At 36.3% G+C, this 14,831-nt stretch overlaps 1 protein-coding gene across 1 annotated transcript in view; it reads right to left on the bottom strand.

Moving 5' to 3' along the window:
* LOC134679242 (protein Jumonji) overlaps positions 1-14,831 on the bottom strand; it is a 104,647-nt gene that overhangs the window by 41,235 nt on the left and 48,581 nt on the right. Inside the window, exon 11 of the mRNA XM_063538129.1 lies at positions 12,645-12,811. Coding sequence (XP_063394199.1) covers positions 12,645-12,811 — 167 coding nt within the window. The remainder of the gene's footprint in view (positions 1-12,644; positions 12,812-14,831) is intronic.

Genomic DNA, 14,831 nt, shown 5'->3' with positions numbered 1-14,831 from the left:
TCAGTATGACCTAAATATTAATGGGTCTCTTTCTTGGCCTTTCGTTCTGATATATACTGTATAGCTGTTGCCCGCGACTTCGTCCGCGTGGAATCTTATCTTCAACATTTTACATCTGTACCTATAATTTTCATATCCAAGCAATGTTGAAATTAAGTACTTTTCTTTTTTAGCAAGTTGTATGAAGTTTTAAGTCAAGTGGATTTTGATGTTGGTTGCTGAAATTACTTTTCTTGTATTCTCATAATAGGTACCTATGCCCTTATACAAAGATTCAATTTCCGCATTCCGCACTCACAAAATATCTGATCTCCATACAAACTTTCAACCCGTTTCTCACCAACATAGGGGATGATTTTCAAAAATGCTTGAATTAGTTTTCATGTTTTTTAATTTATTACCTTTTTTCCAAAAAGTTAAAGTTCCTAGCTTAAAATTAAATTTACACCCCAAGACGAATTTTCATCCCCTTTTTAGCCCCCTTAGGGATTGAATTTCCAAAAACGTTGCAGTTACTTTTTTTTGTAATCGGCTATTATGTCTTTCTAAGAAGTTTCAAAGCATTTGTAATGGATTCAAACTTTGAACCCCATTTTAACCCTGTTAGGGGATGAATTTTACAAATCGCTGAAATCACTTTTATTGTCTTCTAATAATATCCCCAAATACAAAGATTCAAATCCCGCGCTCGAAAAAATGCATGATATCCATACAAACTTTCAACCCCGTTTTCATCACCATAGGGATGAATTTTCAAAAACGCTGAAATTACCTTTCTTGTATTTTAATATAATACCTTTTTACAAAGTTTCAAGTTCCTAGCTTCAAATAAAATTTGCACCTGAAGACGAACTTTCATCCCCTTTTTAACCCCTTAGGGGTTGAATTTCCAAGAACGTTGCAATTACTTTTTTTTGTAATCGGCTATTATGCCTTTCTACGACGTTTCAAAGCATTTGTAATGGATTAAAATTTTCAACCCCTTTTTAACCGTGTTAGGGGATGAATTTTACAAAACGCTGAAATTACTTTTATTGTCTTCTAATAGTATCCCCAAATACAAAGATTCAAGTACCGCGCTCGAAAAATTTTTTGATATCCATACAAACTTTCAACCCCTTTTTCACCACCTTGGGGGATGAATTTTCTAAAACGCTGAAATAAGTTTTCTTGTATTTGAATTTGATACTTTTTTACAAAGTATCAAGTTCCTAGCTTAAAATAAAATTATGTATGTATGTATGTATAAACTCTTTATTGTACAAAACACAAAACACAAATTTATGGCACAGGATAGGCAGTACAAAGGCGAACTTATCCCTTTAAGGCACCCGAATTTGCACCCGAAGACGAACTTTCATCCCCTTTTTAACCCCTTAGGGGTTGAATTTCCAAAAACGTTGCAATCACTTTTTTTCTAATCGGCTATTATGCCTTTCTACAAAGTTTGAAAGCATTTGTAATGGATTAAAATTTTCAACCCCTTTTTAACCCTGTTAGGGGATGAATTTTACAAAACGCTGAAATTACTTTTCCTGTCTTCTAATAATATCCCTAAATACAAAGATTCAAGTCCACCACTTGAAAATTTTTTGATATCCATACAAACTTTCAACCCCTTTTTCACCACCTTAGGGGATGAATTTTCAAAAACGCTGACATAAGTCTTCTTGTATTTTAATAATATATCTTTTTACGAAGTTTCAAATTCCTAGCTTAAAAGAAAACTTTAACCCCATACAAACTTTCATCCCCTTTTTAACCCCCTTAGGGGTTGAATTTCTCAAAATCGCTTCTTATCTCTTGTATACTTTATAAATGCAATCTGGTGTGCAAATTTCAACTTTCTGGCTTTTGTAGTTTCGGCTCTGCGTTGATGAATCAGTCAGTCAGTCAGTCAGGTCAGGACACTTGCATTTATATATATAGATAGATATCTTTGAACTTATTGTTAGTATAACCTAGCAGTAAACATCAAATGGCATTCCGCACAGGAGTATTCTAAGGAACGCCCACTGCGGTTTCAAACCTACAACGTCCTGTTAGAAAGTCGTACATACGCTACATGTGACATACCTTCAAAAAACATATAAACGTATGCGAAATTAATATAAAACTACAAATTAATAATAGAAATGAAACCCAAAAAAAAGGCTGTAATCTCTAAGTGCGTCCGACTGAGATTTGAACCCGCGGTCTCTGCTTTGAAAAGCAAACGCCTTAGTAACAAGACCACAACGTGCATTGGCTCTAAATTCGGCTTCAGTTAGCTTTCGCTATGTGTCACTCATTCGTTTTGATGATTCTATTCAATAAAAGAAATAGTTTGCAGTAAGTTGACTGACAGGCCCCTGTCAATGGTTGAAGAGCAAAACGTGAGATAGATGTATGTGATGACAAGACTGTACTGCTTTCGATGATTGTCAAAACGCTTTAGCACAGCTATTATCATTCAATATACGACCATACATGTATGCTTGAAACGTCTATTTTTCCATATTGTTCAGTTATATTTGACACGTTGACCGCTTAGATACCAGTGGTTTTTTGACAGCTAAGGTATCAATGATTTGTTGTAAGTGTATAAATTAACCTTTTGGCCGCCGGACCTAGTCCGCAAAGATGCTCACTCACACGCCAGAGCAAATTTTAAGTAAACAACTAATAAAAAGTTTAGGGATTGCAAATAGTGATATCGATATTTACAATTTATGGTAAAAATCTTTTTAATTTAGCTTTGTTCTTATCCTGTTTTAATTTCATTCCAAATTGCCAAAATTAAACATATGTCTTACACCCGAAAATGTTTAAAATATAGGGATTTAACATAAAAAACAACCACTAAACAATGTCGATTCAAGACGTGATATCGCCGCACTAGGCTGTACGAGAAGTCTTTTATACAAGACAACGGCGCGCATGGACTGCCCGCAGTGCAGACCGACAAGGACCGTTTTCGCGCGGATTAAGTAATAATAGTCTCTAGGTCAACGGCGTAAGCGCTTGTCGGTACGTAAACTTTATTGGCGTAACGTTAAAGCTGCGCATCATGTGTCGATAAAGTCAATATAGGGTCATTCCAGGTGATTTCAACAAATCGAGTGTGCCGTATGATTTTTGATTTGAATAAAAAAAATTGAGGATATACTTCATGGTGGCAGAAGTGCTGAACCACCACCAGTTTTTTTTTTTATCTTTTAGTTTCCAAGTTTTGCCCATTCGAAGTTAACAGTGGGGTTAAATTCCTGCTTGTACAAAATCAGACCTAACTTATTTTCTATAAAAGGTAACGAAATAATTATTACTTTTTTTGATTAGGTAAGAAATGTGGATATTATACTGTATGACAAAATTTATCTGAATTAACTACAAAAAAAATGGTGACCACCCGAAGTGTACACCTAATTGGTCAATTATTGCAATTTTAAATTGGTTCTTGTGCCAACCCTGGTGCATATCAAATATTACTTTTTTCTGAAATATAAAGTACATGCCGTGTTAATCTTGTAAAATAAATATAATTGTGTTAGATCAATTACATCTAATAGAAAAATATAAGTGAAAATTGAGAAATTCGAAAAATGCTCGTGTTTGACTATAAAAAAATCCATGTGGAAGATAAAATAAAAATTTGATTTTAGTCAGCAAATATAGCTGATATCTTCGTTAATTAGATTTAGAAAAAAAAGTTTTGTTATTTTGCCTATTTTTTGAAATATGATTTTTTTAAACTGCTCGTCTCATACATTTTCGCTCTTGTTGTATTTATGCAGATTAAAATACATATGACCTTAAACTTATAAATATAAATGAATTTGATGGAAAAATATAAATAAAATCCAGACGATTGAAATTTACTTTATATATTTATACAAAAAAAAAATCATTTGCAAACTTGCTACTTCAAAATTTTCTGAAGTTGAATAACGTCGCACTTTTAATTCATTTTGAGAAATGGGAACGAAGCTATGATAAGAACGTGTATTTTTTATGGTCCTTATATTTTTAAATCGCTCTGATAGATATACCTCAGCTTCTTCGACATCTGATTTTGAGACGAAAAAGAACTTGATCTCATGAATTTGAACAGTCAACTATTAATAACACAAGCACTTACTACAAAGAGTTTGCACCACTTCATTATCTCCTAGATAAATACGATTTCCTATAGAACTTCGATAAGGATTATTGGGCCGTTTACTTATGTTCGTAATTTAGCCATGTAACATGCAAATAAAGCTTGTTAACAAGTCAGGAGGCGTCGGTTATTCACTACACAGCTAAATTAAGAAACATTCGCAAGTGATTCACAATCCTTGTCAGGTAACAGTGCATTGTCGAATTTCTACCCTCATTAAATTTACAAATGAAATTATTGCCATGTCAAAAAAAATATTTGAACATAAAAAACGTAAATAATATCCGTATGACCAATTACCGTCCCATTTTTATTAATTTATAACATAAAACATATTGTATCGATAGTTGTAAAAAGTAGCATGTTATAAAAAAATCATATTTCAAAAAATAGGCAAAATAACAAAACTTTTTTTTCTAAATCTAATTAACGAAATTATCAGCTACATTTTCTGACTACAATCAAATTTTTATTTTCTCTTCCACATGGATTTTTTTAGAGTCAAACACGAGCATTTTTCGAATTTCTCAATTTTCACTTACGTTTTTCTATTAGAAGTAATTGATCTAACATAATTATATTTATTTTACAAGATGAACACGGCAAGTACATTATATTTCAGAAAAAAGTAATATTTGATATGCACCAGGGTTGGCACAAGAACCATTTTAAAATTGCAATAATTGACCAATTAGGTGTACACTTCGGGTGGTCACCATTTTTTTTGTAGTTAATTCAGATAAATTTTGTCATACAGTATAATATCCACATTTTTTACCTAATCAAAAAAAGTAATAATTATTTCGTTACCTTTTATAGAAAAAAAGTTAGGTCTGATTTTGTACAAGCAAGAATTTGACCCCACTGCTAACTTCGAATGGGCAAAACTTGGAAACTAAAAGATAAAAAAAATAACTGGTGGTGGTTCAGCACTTCTGCCACCATGAAATATATCCTCAATTTTTTTTATGCAAATCAAAAATCATGCGGCACACTTTTTAATTCAAATTTGTTGAAATCACATGGAATGACCCTATACCGGAACTGTTTTAGTGAAAATTACACGTGGGTTGAATTTTTAATGAGTGAAGATATTATTAATTAGAATCTATCATTATAATTTCAGTTTAGTTTACTTTAATCTATAAACTCGTACCAAAAAAACGTTAAACGACTTGTTAAAAAATACACATTAATTTCAATGTTATAAAAAAAAACTTAAGTCTGATAAACAGGTATGTCCATCTGTACCACTCTTGTGCGAAGCGGTCGCTGCGGTGTATCCCTTCCCACTAAGCTATAAAATAACATCCTTTATTTTTTTTTATTTATCCTTCTGCAATTAAATAGTCCACAATCTACAAGGGCAAATTTACTTGACTCTACTTTATACAGCTAAAGAAGCTGCCTGAACTTTACATATAGTTATGCCTATCTGACTCTCGTTCTACGTATTCTAGTAAGTAGTTACCTACTATTCGTTAAAAAAAATTGGCGATTAAAAGTGTTAAAATACTTAAATAAAAACATATTTCTGACTTTATATTTAATTTAAAAATTCCCATATCGAGTTAACATTCCCATCCCTAGCTGTCTTTTATACAAGACAACGGCGACGAGGAACATGAAAAACATTGAAAATCGGAGCAATTTTTTTAAAAGCCTTATTATAAAAGAATGGATTTATATAGCTGCTTAAAAAGCAAATAAATGAAAAAACAAAGACCTAAAACATGAACAAGAGTGTAAATGAAATTGCAATTGTTATTATTTTCACATTAACTCGGTGGTTGAATTTGTGTCTTGTATACAAGACGACGGCGCCAGCGTATCGTTCTATCGTTGTCTTGTATACCGGACAACGGCGGTCAAAGGGTTAATGAATAGCGACTGTTAAGATATTTGTGACATGTTGAGCGCTCACAAGTAAATGCTACCATGACAGTCAACAACTTTTTGACAGTTTAAACGTTTACCTCTCTTTGAGCACCTGGAGAGTATAGCGACTTCTGCTGCTGACTGTACAATCATTTAAGTACATTATTTTGCTTTCATAATTCATTTGTGACATTGTATTTAGTATGATTATTTATTATGCTCTGACATTCTCTGACATTTTAAATTACTGTATTTGACTTTTAATTTTATGTTTGACGATCTTTTTGTGAAATTCTTAGTATTAAATTATATCATTCATAACGTAAGTGCTTGTTGCTACTTGCTAGCCTTGCTAGGCCTACATGAATAAAGTATCATTTCAATTATTTGACTTTACTTGACTAATTTTTATTATGATTATTTGATTGTGTTATATTTTTACACGACTGGCCAAACAAAAAGAGTGTATTGTGTTCAGCGTTCATGTTTGTATGTATATATTTATTTACTTATGTGAGTTTCTTTATTCCACCATAACTTCTGAATGCCTTAACCGATTTAGATGTATGATACATCATTAGAATCCTTACGTCATCCCGGGTGACATAGGCTATGTGACGTCATTATAAAACCAATATGGCGGACGCAATACGCAATATTGCGTGACGTTTAGAAAAAAATATCTTACAAACCTATCGAGTGGGGTCTCAAAATGAAGAGCTTTGAAAGGCGATTTAAAATATATGTGCAAAATAGGCGCTTAAATCTTATTTTGGTTAAATAAGGATTTACAAAATGTGCTAAGAAAAATAAATCTAATCTATCTTATTTAGTGAGCTATCAAATAAAAGGGTATTTACCGCTGATCATAAAAATATATACAAATCATCCATATGACTTGTATAGGTATATTTTTATAAAGTAAATTTAGGAACTAAAGCGCCCTATAGAAATCTAAACGTGTGAACTTCGATTTAAGCGATAGGGTTTGAATAATACTAAAAGAGTCGGGCATAGCACAACATACGAGGGGTGTTCAAAATATTCTCGGTATGAGAATGAAAACAAACAAGTACGAAAAGTTTGATATTTTTATTTTTCAATATACTCCCCCCCTATGTTCATCCACTTAAAAGATCGATCAATATTTTTTTTTAATCCCTCATAAAAATATTTTTATTCTTTGGTGTAAAAATGCTCCCCCACTCCCGCCCTCAATGCTTCATCGTCAGAAAAAAAAATCCACGCAGATGCTTTTTAAGATTGGGGAACAAAAAGAAGTCGCTGGGGGCTAAGTCCGGACTATACGGTGGGTGAGTAGCAGTTTCAAACCCACATTCAACAATAGCTGCCTTGGCAATATGAGCAGTATGGACGGGGGCGTTGTCACGCAGAAGCAGAACACCTTTGGTTAACTTTCCTCGCCTCTTTTCTTTGATTGCATCCTTTAATTGACGTAGAATGTTAGTGTAGTACTGTCCTGTGATATTTACACCTTTTTCTTTATAATCGATTAATAGTATTCCTTCACAATCCCAAAATATCGTGGCCATGACCTTGCCAGCTGAAGGGACGACCTTGAACTTCTTGGGATGAGCTGAACCCTTAATGTGCCACTGCATGGACTCTTGTTTACTCTCTGGATCATAATGATGAACCCAGGTTTCATCTCCAGTAACTATTCTTTGCAGCACCGCATCATCATTTTCACCGCACAGGTCAATAACATCGGAACAACACGCTACACGCATGTCTTTTTGAAGCTGAGTCAGCATTCGCGGAACCCATCTTGCACTTACTTTTGACATATTAAGATGGTCATGGACAGAGAGCGCAACTTTGGTGCCGATGACAGACGTATGACGTGAAGCTAAATACAGAGTGTTGTTATCTAGATTATAGATACTTAAACAAATAACAATTTATTAGCCTCTTTAGTTTACTGATATTGAAACTTGAGAGTTTTTATACGTACTGGCCACGTATAAACACATAACTAACTGTCTTTGTCATGTTAAAAACAAGATTGTTGGAAATGACAACCAATTACTGTTTACTTATTTTTTTATTAGTAAAATATAACCGAAATATTATTGTTTGAAGTCGCTATGAAGTCTTTGCAGCCGTATTTGCAGAAATTTCCTTTTCTGATTGTAAAAAATGAAAAAATGTGACCAAAATTTAACAGCAAAAGCAAGCAATATAGAGAAACATTTGAAAACAACAAAGCATATTGAACGAGAAGGAGATCGTTTCGTATCGTTTTTTAATGTTTACATTATTTTTTGTGTAAATTACCAAGCATTTTTATAAATAAAGAATTATATATATACATATATATATATATTATCATTATTAAGAATCATTGAGGTGTTACAATGTTGTTTTAAAAAAACATCCTATATGCGACTTAACGTCATAATGACGTCATCGGCACCAAAGTTGCGCTCTCTGGTCATGGATAATATCATGTACGATACCAATAGAAAGATTGGTTACTTGAGCTATAGATTTTACCTTCCTTCGACCATCTTCCAATATAAGTTTTTCCACTTTATCAATATTTTCTTGTGAAGTAGCTACTACAGGCCGACCAGGTCTAGGGTCATCTTCAATACTCTCCCTTCCACGTTTAAATTCGCTTGACCACTTTTGAATGGTAGATAAAGAAGGAGCAGACTCACGGTAAACACAATCCATTTCCACTTTTATGGTTTTTTTAATTTTTACCCTGTTTTGTCGAGAATCTTATGACGCATTGATGTTCTAATTTAGTTAACATTGTCAATTCGCACGTGATGTTCATGTTTGTTCAGCAATTGTAGAAAAACAAAAGAACATCTCGGTTCGAATTATACTTTTTTTTAATGTCAATGAATAAACCTTAGCGGCCAGTAACGAAAGAAATTTAAGAAGAGGTTGTAAGATATCAATACCGAGAATATTTTGAACGCCCCTCGTACGTGGGGCGCTGCACGTGGTCCAAAACCAAGCGTCTTCGATTGTCTCATACTTAAAGAGTCGGGCGTAGCCCGACGTACGTGGCGCGCTGTACGCTTACCAAACTCGGGCGCCGTCGGCGTCCTCATACTCAAAGCAGCCCGACGTACGTGGCGCGCTGTATGCGTTCCAAAACCGGGCGCCTTCGGCGCCCTCATACTGAAAGAGTCGGGCGTAGCTTGATGTTACGTCACACGACGCTGTATGCTAACCAAAGCCGGGCGCCTTCGGCGCCCTCATACTTAAAGCGTGGGTGGAAGAGATCCCTGAAAGGGATAAGTTCGCCTTTGTACTAATGAGGTGTGTTCTTTCATGTTTTATGTTTCTTTTTGTACAATAAAGTATTTTACTACTACTACTAAGAGAGTTGGGCGTAGCCCGACGTATTTGACACGCTGTACGCTTACCATATCCGGGCGCCTTTGGCGCCCTCATACTTAAAGCGTGGGGCTTAGCCCGACGTATGTGGCGCGATGCACGCGTTCCAAAGTCGGGTGCCTTCGGCGCCCTCATACAAAAAAGCGATCCTTTTTGTATGAGGCCTTTTTCTATGCCCGATGGCATAGCCAGTGTCTAAATGCGAAGCCCGTAGATCGAACTCCGCGTAAAGCCGAAGATCCGGAACGTCCGACAGGTACGCGCTTTCTACAATTTCCCCTAGTATCATAATTGAGAAGTCGCAATTCCACGCAAGGCCGAAGATCGAGCTGCGGCAGGTTAGTACTCGCGGAACTCGGTCAGATATTTGTAGAAATTACAGGAATTGCTAGAATCCCTAGCCCTTCGGCCTTACGCGGAGGTCGGTCTTCAGCTTACGTATTTTAACACATGTATTTCAGATATTTGTAGAAATTACAGGAATTGCTAGAATCCCTAGCCCTTCGGCCTCACGTGGAGGTCGGTCTTCAGCTTACGTATTTTAACACATGTACACAAAACCACTGTAGGTACCTACAGTGGTTTTGTGTTTCACCGCTAACGTCCCGCAGCTTAGCCTTCAGCCTCGAGTAGAAGCTCGCTTCTCTTGGACGCTTTGGGTGTTTGGCCCTACGCAGAGCTCGGCATTCAGCAATCTAGTCTCTCAGGGCTACCTACTTTTATTTGCAAGTTCATCACTTGTATGTAGGTAGGTATACTAACACTTTTTAAAGTCATTAGCGTCGAATAGACCCTTTTACATGCAGTATGTCGCGTATTATTGATGTTTGAATTGGTGCTATTTTGCCAAAGGCCATGTGTGCGTCGTGCTGAAGTTGCGTTGCGACGAAGATAATGGGGACAAAATCTTTTTTAGTGACAGTTAAAATTATGAGTCTTTATTGTGGATCTTCAAACCCTCATGGCCATTATAATTCAAAATTCCACTTCTTTTTAAGAAGTTAAGAAGCTATATTTAATATCAAATGTCCCAAATTGTGAACACATTTACATATTATCCACAGAAAAGACGCCCGTATTCCGGAACGGTGAGCTTAATTATAAGGTCCCAGTCCCGGGAGCTAATACCTATCCGCATAAAAAGAACTTTGTGGACAAACTAAATGGCCGGGGGAAATCTTTATAAATGGTAGTTTTACTTAGTTTTTTCACTAAAATGTTTAAAATAAAATAAATTAATTAAAAAATTAAAAACACGACTGCTGCATTTTAAAGCGAACTGAAAAGCTAAAAATAATGTTAATATGTTAGTCACTAAATTTTATGAATCTTAATTGGAATGTAAATGTACACTCACGGTCATTCATAGTAAATACAAAGGGCTATGTACATTAATGACCGTGACTGTAGGTACGTGTATATTTAATTTCAATTGCAGTCGGGGGACCTTTTGATTGAGATGCACTTAGGTACCTACATCAAGGTCCCCCGATTGTAATTGAAATTAAATGTAACGTACCTACAGTCACGGACATAAATGTGCATAGCCCTTTGTATTTACTATGAATGACCGTGAGTGTACATTTACATTCCAATTAAGATTCATAAAATTTAGTGACTAACATATTAACATTATTTTTAGCTTTTCAGTTCGCTTTAAAATGCAGCAGTCGTGTTTTTAATTTTTTAATTAATTTATTTTTTTACTTCATGCTTAATTATTTTAATGTATTATTATCATTATTCTTCTTAGGCTAGGGTTTTTATAATATGAATATAAAAGTAAAATATAAAAACACTTACAAAACAATAAAAAATACATATAAACACATTATAAAAAAACCTAACCTAGGGTGCCGCCGGCAGCGGGGCAGGGTCCAAGGTGTGTATTATTATCATTATTTTTTTATTCATCATTTTTCATCATTTATTATTAGGTATTATCGTTTAAAATCTGACGATCTTTTTGTGATTTAATGTTATTTGGAAACATTGTGACTGTGACATTGTTAAATATTAAGTAATTTACAATAAGAAATAAATTAATCTATCTATCTAATAATATCTGGGAGACCGAGCTTAGATCGGAAAGTATAAAAAAACCAGAAAAATGCTCGCTAGATCGATTTTTCGCCCCCGAAAACCCCCATAATAACAAAAATTGCTCGTTTAGAGGAAATAGATTCTTATAACTACCTTTAAACGAGCAGTTCTTGTATATATGTATATTTAAATATTTCATCTCGGAAACGGCTCTAACGATTTTGATGAAATTTGCTGTAAGTATGGGGGTTTTCGGGGTCGGAAAATCAATCTAGCTAGGTCTTATCTCTGGGAAAAAGCGTGTATGAGTTTTTATGTTTTCCGAACACAGCTCGGTCTCCCAGATATAGTGTTGTGTCGGGATACCCTGACTTGGTGCATTGTAATTACATAGTAGTACCTAAGTACTTTATATAAATGAAGAATCTGAACTCAATACGATAGAGTTATTTTATTGCAGAGTTCACATTGTCATCGATCTCTTCAGTGGCGTAGCTAGCACGGGTGGCACCCGGTGCGGAAATTGTGAGTGTCCCCCCAAAATTCAATCAATTGTAAAATATATTTAAAAAGAGTAATTGTAATTTATGTTAAATAGCTCAGGATTTACTCCATCGCTTTCGATTTTACGAATTTTTATAGATGGCACTACTGAAGTTCACGGTCGGGTGTCACCCCTAAATGGGTAAATTTGATATCCGCGAAAAACCGATTTTTATGACCTGGAATAACTTCCGACGCGCACACGATATATGCGATGACTTTTAAGAGAACCTTTAATACGTCATAACGAAGGTGTATACGAGTTTCCAGCTTATTATCTCTCATTCCGAGGTGAAACCCTAAATTATTAACAAATGACTGCTATCTTTTGCTGCATAATATTCTATGCTCATGTGGAATATAATTATTACTACTAACATACAAATCCACGCGAACGAAGTCGCGGGCAACAGCTTGTCAATAAATAAACGAAAGAATGAATGAATGTTAGGAAATATAAAGGCGCATAGGCAGTCACAACACATTTGGGGCATTATCTATGAAAAGGGACCTTATTGTCGATGGCGCTTACGCCGCACAGCGTCGCGCGGCATTGTATTTATATCGGGGCATCGGTAATAATGGCGTAAGCGCCATCGACAATAAGGTCCCTTTTTATAGATAACGTCACATTTGATGGTGTGTGGTAGTGTAGTGCCCTCACCATATCTTCTCGGCGCCGCTGTGCATGTACTCGGTCCAGGGCAGGCCGTGGGGGTCGCGGTGCCAGCACGAGGTGCTGAACAGCATGCCGAGGTGGAGGGTGGGCACGGTGACGCCCAGCACAGGACCGAGGTAGCGGAGCACGTTGTTAGGGTTCTTCGCTAGCACCTAACACAGTACAAGAACAGTAGTGAATCTTCATAGAAATGTGCCGCTGCCGGCTTGAATGTGTGCGTGCGCGCCGGACGGCCGTGTACGCACGCGCTACCACGCACACATTAGCATAAAATACGGGGGAATACGGTGGCGGCAGTGTGGGCTGTACCGGGACTGTGATCGCGTGCATTCGAGTACGCTGCCCACCCGCTCGCATTTGTCTGCTCTCGGTAGGCCTCAGTACAGCTCGCCGCGGTCGTATTGTATTGTAGGAACAATTGCATCATAAGTCAGAAACGCACATGTGACACCCTTAATATAGGAACATCCATTGCCTACGAATACCGCTTAGCGTTACTTGTTAGTCTCCATAGGCTACGGTGGCTAAAATCGAGAAAAAAAACTCTTTAAAAATTGAATTTAACGCTGCACAAGTACCAGGGCCTCATGAGTTACGAGAAGGTGTCGTCGACCAACCCGCCGTGGGGCGCGGGGCGCGGCGGCCGGGTCGCGTATCAGTATGAAGGTACAAAGTGACAACCCTAAGCGCCAACGCAAGAGTAGGCAAATAACTTGCCGAGCGGCCTTAGATTCACTACTGTTCTTAGTGTACTGTGCACCTGACGAACGGAGGTAGGGACTCCGAATGCTTACTCGTATAAGGCCCACTTGTCAGTGATTACTTTTCTAAGATTGGTCAACAGTTGGCTGAAGCAATAACAAATAATAGTGCAAATTTAACTAGACACAGTGTTGCAATGCCAAGAGCTTTACAATCCATAGTTTTATTGCCACCGGAGGAAGCTGAAATAGAATCCTTAATACTTAGTCTTAAAACTGACTGTGCTACTGGTTGGGATCTTATACCAGCAAAACTGCTTAAACTTGCAAAAAATGTAATTGTTAATCCTCTCACAAAACTTATTAAAATGTGTTTTAAACAGGGGGTCTTCCCTGTGGCACTTAAAAGATCCTTAATTACACCTGTTCATAAAGGAGGAAGCAAAGACAATGTTGCTAACTACAGGCCAATCTCAGTTTTGTCATCATTGTCAAAAATCCTTGAAAAAGCTCTAAATAACCGACTTGTCAAATACTTGGAACACCACAAAATTTTAGCAAATTGTCAATTTGGATTCAGGCCAGGCAAGAGCACGGAAGACGCCGTCAGTGCTTTGACAGATCACGTTACTACCCTACTAGATACAAAAAAAAAATGCCTGGGCGTTTTCCTTGATCTTGCCAAGGCATTTGACACTGTCTCGATTCCAGAGCTTATCCGCAAGCTGGAGTGTATTGGCATAAGGGAAAGGGCTCACATGATTTTCAGTGACTTCCTGGTCAATCGTACACAACAAGTTAAAATAGGAAACACTGTTAGTAAGGATGCCCCTGTCATTTATGGTGTGCCCCAGGGCAGTATACTGGGACCCAGTTTGTTTCTGATTTACATAAATGACCTGTGTCAATTATCGCTTACAAAAGGTAAAATCTTCACTTATGCTGATGACACCTCTATAATTTTCCATGGAGATACATGGGAGGAAGTGTATAGTAATGCTGAGATAGGACTCCATAAAATCAGTAGCTGGTTACAAAGAAATCTACTTACCCTAAACTTAAGTAAGACCACATATTTACAATTTTCTTTAAATAAATCATTTATGCAAAATAGAGAACTTAAGGTTCACACATGTAGTTTTCAGACAGGAACTGATTGTACTTGTACTGTCATTGCTAAATCTGATTGCATTAAGTATCTAGGAGTACTGCTTGATGATAGACTGAGTTGGCAGCCACATTTAGAACTAACCTCAACACGAATAAGAAAACTAGTTTATATTTTTAAGAAATTAAGATCTGTATCTGAACTAGATTTATTAAAAACTGTGTATGTTGCTTTGGCGCAGCCAGTCATTGGTTATTGCAATGTTGTATGGGGTGGCGCTTGTAAAACCCATATGATAAAATTAGAAAGAGCTCAGAGATCCCTGTTGAAGGTCATGACATGTAGACCATATAGATATCCAAC

Source organism: Cydia fagiglandana, chromosome Z (genome assembly GCF_963556715.1).
Source record: "Cydia fagiglandana chromosome Z, ilCydFagi1.1, whole genome shotgun sequence".
NCBI classification, from domain to species: domain Eukaryota; kingdom Metazoa; phylum Arthropoda; class Insecta; order Lepidoptera; family Tortricidae; genus Cydia; species Cydia fagiglandana.
Note: the sequence above shows the minus strand (reverse complement) of the source record. Positions and strands in the feature narration are given on the sequence as shown.